The following is a 15552-nucleotide window of genomic DNA, read 5'->3' as shown; positions in this document are numbered from 1 at the left end:
TTAATAATAAACCTTTTTAATTTTTTTTTTTCTCTCATTTTCCTCATTTTTTTCATTTAAAAATGATTTTCCGGAAATAAAAATTTCGTATTTAAAAAAAAAAAAAGGTCGCCATCGCTAGTTACACGTTTTTTTCCTTTCTCTAAAAATAATAATAATAATAATAATAAATAAATCGATGTAAAATTTAAACAAAAAAAAATGGCCGCCGTTTTGATTTTTTTTTTTTTTACTCCCATTAATTTTAATTAAATTTTTCTTTCTTTTTCTTGTTTTTTTTTTTCTGTTAAATTATTAAAAATATAAAATGATCTACTAATAATAATAACAAAAATAATGAAAGTTCGTGTTTGTTGTTTGTTTGTTTATTTTTTTGATAAGGTTTGAGTGAAAGCTTTCTAATAATATTATTAAAAAAAAGTTGTTAATACTTATAGTGATTCTAACATTTGTAAAATAAAAAAATTTTAATTATAAATAATTATTTGTTTCCCCCTCTTTCTCTCTTCCCCCTCTTTCCCCCTTCCTTCTCTCTCTCCCTTTGGAAAAAAACCACTTAAACCAACTTTTTTTGTATAATAATAATAATAATAATTATTATTATTATTATTACTATTATTATAATTATTTTTTTTTTTAAAGAAGTTAAAATTTTTCATACGCATGATCATTTTCACTTCGTCATTTATTCAGTAAAAAAAAATTTTTTTGCCCCTCCCCTCTTTGAAGTTTTCTTCTTCTTTTTTTTCTGAATTTTCCACAAAATTTAATTTTTCTTTTTTTCCTTTTTAAACGTATAATAATTTTAGAAAATTTTGATAAATGCTAATCGATGATCATCGAGAAAATTGTCGTAAATAACAAACAAACAAACAACAACAAACGACAACAACAAGGAAAAACAATAAAAATAATAATAATAATAATAATAATATTAATAATAATTCCTTCCATCGCTCAAAGCAAATAAAATATGATCTAAATTGAGAATATATAAAATTAACATTTCTCTCTCTCTCTCTCCACACACCTCTTTTTTCTTTCTTTATTTCGCTTACACACACACGCACACGCACAAACCTTTCATTTCTTTATATACGACGATGAATAATTTATTCAAATATGATTGTAAATGAATCCCCGAAGAATGATTAACGACGATTGCAAATGCTTTTCAACCCGGGAAAAAAAAAAAATTAAGACTCCTCTTCTTTTCTTTTCTTTTCTTTTCTTTTCCTCCCTCCTCGCCCCCTTTCGCCTCCCCTTTCTCTCTCTTCTTAACTTATCTTTCCAACGCGTGAATTATAAAATCGAATGAAAAAAGAATTTTATAATTTATTAATAACTAAAACTCGAGACGGAAGCAACAACAACAACAACAACACAATTCATTATTTCTCGCATATATAAACACAATAATATCATGTTGTTGTTTTACGACAACCCTTTTGTGCCGAGTGCGTGCGTGCGTGTGTGCGTGCGTGTGCAACCTTTTTAAACATTTTAATAGTTTTAAGGAGGTTGTGTTGATATTTCGAAACTATTTATTAACATTTTCTTTAGAGAAAAAAAAAAAAATTCAATAATTTTATTTATTTTTTGTTGTTGTTGTTGTTGTTTTTAGTCGGGAGTGAGGAAGGTTCGGGTAAACATTTGACGAATGTCTGGCCCAATCATGGACCCGTCGGCCGCATCTATCAATCCTCGGATCTCTCAAATAGAGACAAAGATTCGGTTGTTTACGACAACCGACAAGAAATCGAATTGACGAATTCGAGACCTTTAAAATTACATTACGTTCAGTATCACCAACAGAACCGTCAACAGCACCGACAGCACCATCATCAATCGCACGGTGAGTTTTTTTTTTTTTTTATTTTAAGAGACAATGAAAAGTAAAGTATTGTAATGGCGGACGACGCGACAAAATCCCGTAATAATAAATATTTAAATAAGAAAAGGAAAGGAAAGGAAAGGGAAGAAAAATAAAAAAAATTAGAATAAAATTTATGTTTAAAATTAAATCGTCAAAATTTAAAATTCTAAAGGTTTTCGGGAATAGGAAAAAAACTTGACTTAATGAAGGATAAAAAAGAAGAAGAGGGAGAAAAGCAAAAAAAAAAAAAAAAGGAAAATGAAATTGGAGCGGAAAAAAGGGAAAATAAAAACGAAGAGCGAGAGAGTAAGAGAGAGAGAGAGAGGGAAAATAAAGAAAATTAAACTATCTCGTTGACTTAACAAAACTCATAATTACAATTAACAAAGTAAAACAAAATAAAAAATAAAAAAAGCAGACGAAACGAAAAAATAACAAAAAAAAAAAAGAAAAGAAAAGAAAAGAAAAGAATAAAAACTTCAAATGACCCGTCGAACTAGAAGGAAAAGAAAAGAAAAGAAAAATTTCGTTCGTTTTCCTTCCCCCCCTCTCTCTCTCTCACACAGTCCCTCCTCCGCCATTTTTTTTTTTTTTGTTCCGACAGTCAACCATTTTCATTTTAAGAGTCAGAAATCCAAACTTTAATAAAATTGCTTCCCGACAGTGCCATGCCACAGTTCCTTTCACGCGAACATTAAAATCAATACTTGATAATGTCAGTCAGGAAAAGGAGAGCAATAAACAATAAATTTTCTTCAACGCTACAAGAATAACAATTCTGTAGAGAGAGAGAGAGATAGGAGGGGAGGGGAGGGGATAAGGCAGAAGAAAAGGCAGGGACTCCTCCACAAAAAAAAAAATGAAAATGAAAAAAAAAATTTTTACAGAGAGAAAAAAAGAAAAAAAACCTTTCATCGTGTAATGCATCACCACAGACAACCTTTTTTTCCCCTTCCCCCCTCTCCCCCTCTCCTCACATCTACGCACTTTCGTAAAAAAATTACGCGTCATCTCTTTTGTATTAAAAAAAAAAAAAAAACTTGTAAACGCATATCTCCTTAAAAAATAATAATTTTTTTTCTCTCTCTCTCTCTCTCTCTCGTTTTTTTTAATACCTTCCGGCCAACTTTCAAATATAAGTGGTAGATAAAGAAAGAGAAAGAAAGAAAAAGAAAGAGAGAGAGAGAAAAAAGGAAGTGAATAAAATATTTCCGGTAGTTAATTTAAACAAATTCTTGTATACGCACGAATGTGAACTTTCCAGTTGGAATAAAAAAATAAAAATTTTTTTTTTCTTTTTCGCTCATCCACGGTCAATAACAATGCACCCACGTGAACTCTATTATAATAATAATATTAATAATAATCATTATTATCATCATTATTGACTTATTTTACAATCGAGAAAAACGATTTCGATTAATCGATTTTTTTTGTTTTTTTTTTCTTTCTTTTATGTCTTCTTACCCGAATTAATTCATGTAGTGTAAAATTTTAATAATAATTATTATTATTCGGCTTTCACTTTCGACATTTCTATTATCATTATTATTATCATTATTTAAATAAATTCAATTTAAACATTTTTTTTTTTTACGGATGAAAAAAAAACATCTCGTCGTCGATGGTTTGATGGCGTTACGTCATTCCGTCAAATTCCGACATTTTTTTCTCTTTTTTAAATCGCTTTTACCGATTTTGAGATTCCAAGATTTAATCGATCACTTTTCATAGAGTAAATAAAAAATTCGATTGTCAATCAAAATGATATTCTTTCGATCGATAAATAAATAATAAAAAACTTTTTCCCCTCAATCGACAAGTTCGCGCGTGAACCTGTAAAATATTTACTTATTAAATTTTTCATTAGCGACGACGTCAAAGTTCGACGATTTAATTTAAGTTTCAAAACAAGTTTAAACTTTTGTGATCGATTGATTACGACGACATTTTTGTTTTTTTTTTCCAGATATCGAAAACGATCATTCGGCCGTCGCTCATCCTCCTCCTCCTCCTCCCCCACTACCGCCACAACCTTTGCCGTTGACTTTAAATTCGTATCAAGACGTTTTTAGAAAAATCCCTAGGTATTTCAATTACAAACCATTTTCGCAAAAATCTTTCAGCACCGTGTATTATCGACCTCAAGACACGTTCGAATCCAAATTATCAAACGACGTTCAATTGGTTTTGCCTCACAATCACAAATTCAACAGCGAACTCAAATACGTCGTACCTCAACCTCCGGAAACCTCATTGAAACCTTTTCCCCTCTCGACCAATCCGTACAATCAATATTGTGCCGTGTATAAGGTTTCGTTTCGTCAAGACGTTTATAATCAGGTACGGTAAAAACTTTTGTTTTTTGAAAAATCGAACCTCCCCCCCCCTCCCGAAATCATCTAACGACACGATTATTTCCTTTTTCTTTGTTTTTCTTTCAGTATGTTCAGTATAAAACTCGAATGCCCGATTTAAAAGAATTCACCATTTGCATGTGGTTTAAATTATTCGAAAAAAGCAGAGATCATTCATTGTTTTCTTACTCAGGTAATAAATAAACAAATAAATTATTCTGCCTTTCTAATGCCACGCCTAAAAAAAAAAATTTTCCTTTCCAGGAAAAGTTCATAGAACTGATATTTACATGTGGGTTTCGAATAATGCCGAACCGGGTATTTTCAATTTGAAAATTATGGGACAAACCGTTTTTAGATTAAATTACCCATTCAAATTGTTCAAGTGGTACCATACTTGTCAGTCGTGGAACGGACATACCGGAGAGTGGCAAGTTTTTGTCAACAGTCATCGAATCGGCAGAGGATATCATAACTTGGTAAATTATGTTTAACAAAAAAAAAAAAAGAAAAAAAATTCGTAAAATAAAATTAAAATTTTTTTTTTTTTCTCGACAGTTGGTAGGATATAAAATTCCAGGTAAAGGAGTTGCAATATCCGGTCAAAAACACGTCAATTTCGGTAAAGAATTCCATCAAATTCCACACGTGTTCCAAGGATTGGAAGGACTCCAAGGAGAGATAGCCATGTTGCAAATGTACAAAGTCGCTCTCTCTCCCGGAAAAGCTTACAACGATCACACTCATCATCACAGTCATTATGCCAGCACTACGCCGGTACCACCGGAAGCACCGCCGGAAGGTAAAATATTTTTATCTCGTGCACACCTCCCCGCTTAAATCGTATGACTCGAAAAATAATTTTCTTTTTAAAAATTTAAATGTTTAGAAATGCCGCCGACGACGAGTCACCCGCTTTTAGAAAACGGACAACTTAAAACTCACGTCAACATATTAGAATTGATAAAAACAATTAAGGAAAATGGAAATTTGGACATAGTCGACGATTCCAATCGGGAAAATCCTCCTCCCCAAATTATTTATCCTCAATACGAAGCTGCTCCGCTGTCGCCGGTTCTGAATCAGGGAAACCTCGTCACTTTTAACGTTTTACCAGAGCACATTGCGATCGCAGAGCACTCAGTTTTCAAACGACACGACGGTAACGGAGAAAACGGAACATTGAATTCAAATGAAAAAAAGCATCGAGTTAAAGAACCGGAAAGAAAATCGTCGGAGGGAGAAGGAGGAGAAGAGCTCGACGGTTCCCCCCACTCGAAAACAAAAAATTTAAAAGTTTTAAACAAAGTTTTATCGCGAGAGGTAAGAGTTGATAAAGTTAAATATTCAAAATCGGATGATGGATTAGAAAGTGAGAAAACAAGAAATGAGACTACAACTCCTGCGGCTACGATAAGGAGTCGACGAAGGCAAATTGAAACGAAGAAATCGTTAGAAAATTCAAAAGAAGAAGAAGAAGAACCGCAAACAACCACAAATTGGGGATTGAGAAAAAGTTCAAGAGTTAAACGTGATAATTATAAAAAATCATTTGTTTTCCCATCGGACGATTCGCGGGACGAATCGAAAAATGTAAAGAAAGGCGAAAGACAAGTTGAAAAGTTACCCGAAGAACAAGAAGAAGGAGGACGAGGAAAGAAAAAAGAACCGGTCAAAAGATATTTACTACTCGGGGATCATTATTCGAACGATGGTACTGCGAAAGTCATTAAAACCCACTACGAATCACCTCAGATACCACAATTCGTATACAACGTTGAATTTCAACCGGGTACCGATTTCTCATCATCCGGCGAAGAAGTCGGAATAGAAGGAGACATCACCGATACGGACAACGACAACGACAACATCGACAATCATTACGGACAACACGATCCTCACACTTTAAACACTCAATCCCATAAGGAAAGTGAATTCGAACAAGCGAGAACGGAAGTTAAAAAAATATTATCCATGTGTTCGGGTTGTCATTCGGATCCGTTCGGTAAAGTTTCCGTAATTTCGTGGAAATCGACACCAAAAAAACTTTTCTCCGGTGCATCTTTATTAAAAGCTCAATTACCATGTGAAAATTTTTAGGGGGGGGGGGTGGAAAAACACAAAAACACACAAAAAATGGCGGAGGGAATGAATTTTTTTTTTTAAATACCATTTAATAATAATATTATTATCATTATTTATTACTTACGTACATACGTATATAAATCGAGTAGGGAAAAACGGCAAACGCACCTGAGGTTTGCCGTCGGAAAAAAAAAATTAATGAATAAAAAATGACTAAGGAATAGCATTAGTGGTAGTAGTAGTAGTAGTAAGGAGGAAGAACAACAACAACAAAACAAAAATGGCTTTCATTTAAAAAAAAAAACGAGTAATGCGTCGCATTAAACCAGTAGTAGTAGTACTAGCAGTAGCAGTAATAATAATAATAATAATTTCTTTTTTTTTTAATTCGCCGATTCGTTCGGTAAAATAAATTATTACAGTAATAACGGTCGTAGGAATAAACGACGTAAAAAAAAAAAAAAACAGAAAAAAAAAAATGGGTGACTCGTTTTAACGATAATGCGACACATTAGCTCTCCCTGTTTCCCTCTCCCGACCCCGCCCCAGGCCCCCCGGTTCCCTACAAAAAAAAAAAAATCATTATAACCGACATTAATCATCTCCCATGTATTAATTTATGTTTGATGAAATTTTCGCACACCAGTACATACATACATTTCTCATAAAAAAAACGGTGCGTGCGCGTACGTGCGCGTACGCACGCACTCACGCACGCACTTAATAACGCTATGTAATATATAAATGTAAATTTTTTTTTTTTTTTAAATAAAACGAATATTTATAGCCAAAGTTATATTACAAAACTATAAAATTATTTTTTATTTTTATTTATTTCTTCTTCGTCGACCCTCGTTGTTAAAACAACACAACAGCAAAAAAAAAAAAAAACAACAACAACCTGTCGCGAACTTTGACACTGCGATTAGAAAGAGGATAAAAACCAAAAAAAAAAAAAAAAAAACAATTCGTTCAAATATGGCGGCGGACAATTTTCTAACCGATTTATTTCAAATTTTTTTTTTTTTAACGAAACCGTACCGCGTATTGAACGACAGCAAAAAAAAAAGCGACACTTTATTTTACCCGGAAAAACCCCAACCCCTTCCCCCTCCCTACCCCCACCCCATTTAATTACTTTTAACATATTAAAATTAAATCGATGGAACCGTTTTTTTTTTTAAAACAAAATACGTAATTTAATATTATTATTATTTCCTTACTGCGGTCATCGTTCACATTTTCAATCCTTTGTCGTTTCGCGTCCACGTTTTAAATAAATCGTAACCGGTAATAAAAAAAAAAAAAAAATTACCGCAAACATAAGCAATAACAATTTTGCTACCGTTAGTAAGTTACAACCGTTAAAAGGTTTTGGAAAAGAAGAAGGGACAAAAAAAAATAAATAAAATTTTATGAGTTTTTACCGCAAAAATATTTTTAAAAAAAACATAATCGATTAAGTTATGGATTAAAACACAAAGCGGTTGGCAAATTATATTAATATCAATCGTGGCATTAGTGGTAGTCGTAGTGGTAGTAGTAGTAGTAGTAGTAGTGGTAGCGGTTTAAACGATAACAACTTTTTAAAGTAACTACTTTTTTTTTTCTCTTTCCACGTAATTAATAGTTAGACGATAAGTTTTCTTATTATTTTTTTTTTTTTTTTTAAAAAATTACTTTTCCGTAAAACGAACGATTAAACAACAAAAGTTTGTCGTGTCAGAAGAAAAAGAAGAAGAAAGAAAAAAAAATTTAATCGCGAGTATATAAAAATTATTACGTAATAAAAATAATAAAAACAAAAATGATTTATTTATTTATTTTTTTTCCCCGAGATATTATTAATCCCCGACAAGTTTTACTTTTTTGGGGGGTTCTTTTCCTCTTTCCCTTTCCCGGTTGTCGAGTAATTATTATTATCCTTTTTTGTTTGTTTTGAAAATGATTTTTTTTTTTTTTTTTACGAATAACGATCGGCGAGATTAAAAATATTATCAAATCGATTGAAAATCAAGTACGTTACATAAACGTATTCGCGGAGAGATGAAAAAACCGACGAACAAACGAGCAAACAAACAAACAAACGAATACAACCAGTCATCAACTCGATGTAAATTTAAAAAAAATGACAAATTATTATTATTATTATTAACTCTAACGTCGCGATTGTTTTAAAAAAAATTTTTTTACAGGAAGTGATTGAATGAGCGTAAAATTTTTTTTTTTTTTGAGGAAAACGTGTTTGATGTTTGTTCAACATATTCGATATTTTGCTACCGGCAACAAACGCTTTTTCTTTTATTTTCTTCAACATGTTTTGAATTTTTTCAAAACAAACAAACAAACAAAAAGTGACAACTTTATTACGCTCTCTCTCTCGCTCTTAATAAAACCAAATCGATCGATTGTATCGATTATCGATAATTTTCCGAAGAAAAAAAAAAAAAAACTTTCGACGAAAAAGCAAATTGATGGGATATCGACAAGAAAACTTTTTCTTTTTTTTGGGGGGGGGGCGGGGGTACGATTGATTAAATAATAATAATAATAATTTTTACCTTTGATTTGTGAACGTGTTGATGTTGATACTCCGAATCGAATTCGGGTTCAGAAAAATACATTTGATCTTGGTCCCACATTGCAGGACCTAAGAGACCAGGTCCGCCGGGTACGGCACCACCTGCACCCCCATTTATATCCGCCGCTTCGAACAATCTCAATATCGAACGATCTCGTATGTCTCTCAGATGAGACCTGAGTAACCAACAAAAAAAGTCATAAATAATCGTCAAAAACTTTTGCAACAGCGTGGAAATTTTAATAATAATAATAATAATCAGGGGTACCAACCGTAAATCTTCCAATTCGTAAAACATGTCCTTGTTCGAATCGTGTATGTATATTTTAACCATGGGCGAATCCAAATATTCCATCGTCAATTGTTTCGGAAATGATCTCACGAATAATGCTTTCACCGTATCAATTGATGTTATTTCGTTCGGGAGCAAAGCTCTTTTCGTTTCGTTACGGTACTGAAGAAACACCAAACCTGAAAATTAATATCAAAAGAAAAAAAAATTAAAGAACAATGCAAGGTTGCCATTTTTCTTTTCTTTTTTTCTTTCTTATCAATTAAATAATTTTTTTTTTTTTGTGTAATTTTATTGTTATTTACATATTTATTATGTACACGTCGTGTAATTAGAATAACCAAAACAAAAAACGAAAAAAAAAAACCAAAAAAAAAAAAGATCGTGCATGTCTTTATGCGTAACTCATACTTCTAATTATCATTATCACTATTATCATTATCATTATTATTATTATTATTATTATCATTATTGTTGTTGTAAGAAAGTATTTAAAAATGATGATAACGCAAGCGTTTTTTATTAAATTGTGCAAAAACCAAATTTTAAATTTGACAGAAGAGGGAAGGGGAGAGAGAAAAAAAATATTAATAAAAACAAAAAAAAGTTAATGTTTAAAAGCAGACGATAAATTAATAAAAATATGTCACGACGACGATGATAATAATAATGTTGTTTTTGTCATAAACATTTTAAAAAAAAAAAAATTTCGCGCGTAAAAAGTTTAAAATGATATAATCGATCCACAGATAATCCCACGAAACGAGGAGTAGGGGAGAGGAAATAAAATAAAATTTTTTTAACATCGATTCAATTAATTGGAAAACCGGAAACGTTACGCAACGCCCGCGTTTTTTCCTTTTTTTTAAATAAATAATAATTTACAAACATAAAATAAAAAAAATATAAAAAAATTATTACGTGGTAAAAATATATGCAAAGCATATTCGGAATAAATTACACTCAGAGAGCAAAAAAAAAAAAAAAACTTTTTAAAAACAAAATAATAATAATAATAATAAATTTAAAAGCAACGAACCCGCGCGAGAGTGAGAGAGAGTGAAAGAGTGTGAGAGTGGGAGAGAGAGAGAGAGAGAGAAAAGTTGAAAGCATGTAAAATAAAGTTAAATAAATAATAATTAAAAAAATAAAAATTTTTTTAAAAAATCAAGTTCAATTAGTCGTGTCCTTTATTTTCTTTTTTTTTTTTAAATAATTTAAAACGATTTTTAACTTGACGATGATGACGATGACGATGAGGATGATGATGATGATGATGATAAACATCGTGACAGGAAGTGACAATTTTTAAAAAAAAAAAAAAAAAAAATTTATCGTAACAAGTATAATAATAAGTTTTTTTTTATTTTTTTTTAAAAAATTCAAGATGATAAAAATAATTTACACCGTTTTTATTTTTTTGTCTTCTGCTATTATTTGTAGAAAGTAATTACGAGTGAAAGTTTTTCTTTCTTTTTGTTTAAACAATTTCCGCGGGTTTTTTTTATATTTAAAAACATTTTTTTTTTGTTTATCGAATTATTGATTTTTTTTTCAACCGTTTTTGTTTTTGTTTTGTTTTGATAAGTTACATAATTTTTTTTTTTTTTTTTGGGGGGGCGTTTTTTTTTTTTTTTAATGAATTTAAATTTTATGTTTTGAGATTTCATAGATAAAGAGTAAGAGAGAGAGAGAGAGTGAGAGGAAGAGGGGGAGAAAGGAAGCCATTTTGAAAAAAAAGTTTTTTAGAGTTAAAAAAAAAAAAAAAGTTATTTTCGTAACCTTATCCTTCCCCTTCCTCGTAAGAATGATGCGAAAGGTTGGCCACATGTTTCCCCTCCCCTCTCTCTCTCTCTCTCTGAAAAAATTATAAAACCCGAATGGGAGGAAGGTAGGGGGTGGGTGCGGTTAATTCTCTCGTGTAAAATTTCATTACATAAATTTAAAAAAATTTGATTACGGATTTGTAAAATTTTCCACAATTTTTTTTTTTTTTCCGTCCTTCCGATGAAGGTTTTCCTCTTTTTTTCTCTCTCTCTCTTTTTAATTTTCCTCTCTTCGATACTTTTAAAAATACGAAAAATTTTTACGAATACGAATCGTTATTATTATTATCATTATTTTGTTTACAATCCCCTTGAAATTTTGTTTTTTCGGTTGTGCGTGACGTTAATTGTTAAAATTTCGCAAAATACTTCGCAACCTTTTTCCTTTTTCCTTTTTTTTTAAAGTTTCGACAACTTCGATGACCTTTTTTTGAAAAAAAAAAAAAAAAACTTGTTTGAAACGTGAAATGAAATTTACAATCAATAATAATAATAATAATCGCGATCGATTCAATCAAAATTATTTTTTTTTAATGCCACGTTAAAATTTCACGCACGTTTTTCTTTTTTTTTTTCGCGAACAACTAGTCATAAAAAATAAATAATTTCAATCGTCATTATTATTATTATTATCATTATTATGTTTTCTAATGTTTTTCTCGAAAACGATTTTTCATTTCCGTTTTAATTTCGCCTTTTTTTTCCCGGAATCAATTTTTAGCGACGCACGGAAAAACAAAAAAAAAAAAATTTTTTTTTTTTTGTTTTTCTTTTTAACTGTCAAAGAAAATTTTTTTGTTTTCATTTTTTGCGACGCATATTTTTTTCTCTCTCTCTCTCTCTCTCTCTTCAAGTCGGGTGGAAACGACGACGAGAAAAACAGAGAGAGATTAAGAGAGAAAGAGAAAGAGAGAAAGAAAAAATACAAATTCGGTACGTAATCATTAAAAAAAATATTCTAGAAAAATATAAAAAAGAAAAAGAATGTATGAAGGAAAAAAAATTATTATTATTATTATTATTATTACTACTGGTTTTTCATGACATTTTTCGATTTAGAATTATAATATGATATAGAAAAGCAGAAGAAAAATGAAATGTGAAAAAAAAAACACAACACAACACAAAGAAGGAGGGAGGAAATGCGGCGGAGGGAAGGGGGAGGGAAAGAAGAAAAAAGAGAAGAAATTTTCACAGAGTGTGTGAGAAAGGAATGGGAAGGGATGGGAGGGAAAATAATAAAAAGGTCAAAGGTCGTATGAGTTGTTTTGCAAAAATAAAATTTTTATAAAAAAAAATATACCATATTTTCATTTTATCCTTTGAAAGTCAAAAAAAAAAAAAAAAACGTTCGTTCGTTCGTTCGTTCGTTTGTACGTTCATTAACGTTCGTACGACGACGACGATAACATTACGAAAATTAAATATTTTTTTTTTTTTACAGCCGCCATTTTTTTTTTATTTTTTACAAAAAGAGGAAAATAAATAAAGAGAGGCGAGAGTGAGAATTTTTTTTTTTTTAAAAAACATTTCCCGTTGAATGTACCTTTGATTTCAACCTTTTTTGATTTTTTTCTCTCCTCCTCCTCCTCCTCTTTCGTCTTTTTCCCTTTCGGCACGCCACCCCTACCCCCATACCCCCCTCAAAAAAAAAAACGTAAAAACTTTGTATTATCGCACCGGAAATCATTTCACCGCCTTCCATACGTATTTATATAAATATTTTTTTTATTCATTTTATTTTACAAAAAAAAAAAAAAGAAAATTTTTTTTTTTTTTTTTGGAAAAATCATTGAATAAATTTTACATGTTATTTTTTCACTGATTTTTTTAGAAATTTGAATTTAAAAAAAAAAAAAAAACTTTTTTCCCTTTTTTTTGGGGGTTTTTGTTTTTCTTTCCCTCTTTCCTCCCCGCCCCCCAACGAAATAATATTTTTTCTTTTTTAAAAAAAAAAAATTTAGAAAAAATATTACCAAGGAAAAAAAAGGAAAAGGAAAATTTTCCGACGACATATTTTTTAAACCTTTGTAAGCTCGAAAAAAAAAAACAAATTATTTGATTGGTTATTAAAAGTTCATACGTAATGAAAACTCAGTCGTTTCATTGGTCGAAAAAAAATTTAATTAACCAATAGGAAAATTTTTTTGTTTTTTCCTTTCTTTTTTCTTTTTTTTTTTTTGATTTTTTTATTACTTCCCGATGTAATTCAAAAATAAATTTCCGAATAAGAGAATGGCGGGTGAAAGGCGGTAGCCGCAGCGGGGAGGGGAAGGGAAAAGAGAGACCGAAAAAAGCGGGAAGAGAGGGAGGGAGGGAGGGAGGGGGAAAACCGCAAAAACGGCAAAATGCGAAAACGAAATGCGAAAAATTTTATACTTATTTTTATGAAAAAAAAAAAAACATTTTGGAAAAATGTGATGATGTTTACCGTGCGGTTACGAACCGGTCTAAGTCGCCCCCCTCCCACCTCTTGCCCCCCCCAAATATTTATACGTATACAAATAAATTTTCCAAAAAAAAAAAAAAAAAAAAAAAAAACTAAATTAATATTTAAATTGAATTTAACACTCTTTTAACAGATATTAAAAAATCGATCTGAACGTAAAGAATAGCGGGGGGCAAATCGAAGACGGGGGACGGGTGGGTGGGGGAAAGTTGTCGAAATGAAACAAAAAATACATTTAAAACCAAAAAAGTGCAATACGGGAGAATAGAATAACAAAAAATAATAATAATAATAATAATAATGATAATGATAATAATAATAATAATATTAACAACTACAAAAGATATATAATAAATAGTATATAAAATTATTTAACCCCTACCGCTGTGAGTTGTAGGCCCACCAGACCCGATGAGGCTCTCGGGAGGTTGGTTGACCATCAACATCACAGGTTTATGTGACGGTGGCCTAGATATTGCCCTCATTCCTATAAAACAACACACCACCATAAACCTTTTGATTATTCATTATGTTACAAATAATAATCTACGTTTGATCAATCAAGGAAGCGAAATATTTAGTAAAAAAAAAAAAAAAAGACAAACAAACAAACAAAAACAAACGTTTTTGACGTGTAAGAAGATGTCTTCTTACGCACGAACTCGACGTGGAAAAGACACAATAGGCAAATAATAACGAATAAAAAACTTACCCAAGGGCCTTTCCAAAGTTTTAGATGGAGTCCGAACAACGGGAAGGGATGATCTCTGTTTTCCACCTCTTCGGAATCCCGTCGAAGAAGTTTCCGCTTCCGACATAATACCCGGATCGTCATCGTACAACATGGCGGACGAAGGCGGAGGATATCCTCTGGGCAAAGGACTCTATAATATAAATTCAAAATGATTGAATTAAATTCATTAATTTTTAAATGACTTTTCACACAACCAAAGTTTTCTATTTTTTTCTATTTTTTTTTATTTTTTTTTTTTTACGCTCGTAAATTTTACACGTTAAAAGGTAAATAAAATGAGAGAGAGAGAGAAGATAATAATAATAAAAATAATAATAATAATAAAAGGATGGAAAAAATCAAAAAACATTTTTCCTTTTTTTTTTAACTTTCATCCCCTCCCCAAATCTTTGCACACTAGAATTTAATACCTACCTTACAATCATCCTGATTTAAATTCTTTCCCTCTCTCTCCCTCCCTCCTTCCCCCCAAATAATAATAATAATTGTTTAAAAAAAGACTAACCGCAGCAAATTTTCATTACACAAAAAAAAATATAAAAATGGGTCAAAGGTTTTTTCTTTTATGTTTTAAAAAAAAAATACGGAAAAATGATTTAACAAAAGCTTAAAATAAAAAAAAATGACATGTTTTGGGGTTAAGAAGGAAAAAAAAAAAAGGGTTGAAATATGGGGGTGATATATGTTATAGCTTTTTTTTTTCCCCGTTGTTGTTGCCTAGAAGCGGTTTTAACGATGTGAAATAAATGATGTTGTTGTTGTTGTTGTTAAATAAAAAATTCTTTTCCCAACTTTGGACGAACAACAACAAATTCTAGAGGCTAATTTAAAACATTACAATTATGTGAACACGTATATGTATACGTTTCGAGTTTTGTAAATTTTCTCTTTTACCTCCCCTCCCTCTCTTCCCCTATCCCCCACCCGTAAAAAGTTTATTCTCTTTAAAACAAAGACCCTCGAAAAAAAAAAAAAAAAAAATTTCGACGATGATGATATCGAGAAAAATAATAACGATGTCGAAAAGGTTAATCATTGATTTATCGAGGGAGGGAGAGGAGGGATGGAGAAGGAGGGGGAGTGGGAAACGAAAGGGAAAAAAAACAACGACAACAACTTACCTTTTTCCTTTGAGCTTTTGAACTCATCTGCCAAACGGTCAGCGTAAAAAAAAAAAAAATAAAAAATAAATAAATAAATAATCGATTCACATGATGCAAAGATGGATGTAAATAAGACGCGTGTGCGTGTGTGCGTGCGTGTGCGCGTGCGAGAGACTACAAATTCACCCCCCCACCCTTCGAACGTTCGATATTGATGATATTGACGTAA

The 15552-nt window shown here is 31.0% G+C and overlaps 2 protein-coding genes across 2 annotated transcripts; one reads left to right on the top strand and one right to left on the bottom strand.

Moving 5' to 3' along the window:
* Positions 1-3475: 3475 nt before the first annotated feature.
* Positions 3476-6333, top strand: Phum_PHUM025780 (pentraxin, putative; the record flags this gene model as incomplete). The annotated part of the gene is made up of 6 exons (XM_002422926.1): positions 3476-3503; positions 3846-4219; positions 4321-4426; positions 4498-4667; positions 4792-5035; positions 5123-6333. 6 exons carry the CDS (start codon positions 3476-3478, stop codon positions 6331-6333), a joined length of 2133 nt encoding a protein of 710 aa, XP_002422971.1.
* A 2351-nt stretch (positions 6334-8684) lies between these two features.
* Positions 8685-14311, bottom strand: Phum_PHUM025770 (uncharacterized protein; the record flags this gene model as incomplete). The annotated part of the gene is made up of 4 exons (XM_002422925.1): positions 8685-8703; positions 8911-9075; positions 9172-9370; positions 14179-14311. 4 exons carry the CDS (start codon positions 14309-14311, stop codon positions 8685-8687), a joined length of 516 nt encoding a protein of 171 aa, XP_002422970.1.
* Between the last annotated feature and the right edge of the window lie 1241 nt (positions 14312-15552).

This window comes from Pediculus humanus, genomic scaffold (assembly GCF_000006295.1).
Source record: "Pediculus humanus corporis 1103172107382 genomic scaffold, whole genome shotgun sequence".
NCBI classification, from domain to species: domain Eukaryota; kingdom Metazoa; phylum Arthropoda; class Insecta; order Psocodea; family Pediculidae; genus Pediculus; species Pediculus humanus.
The sequence above is the reverse complement of the archived record's forward strand: the minus strand, read 5'-3'. Positions and strand labels throughout refer to the sequence as shown.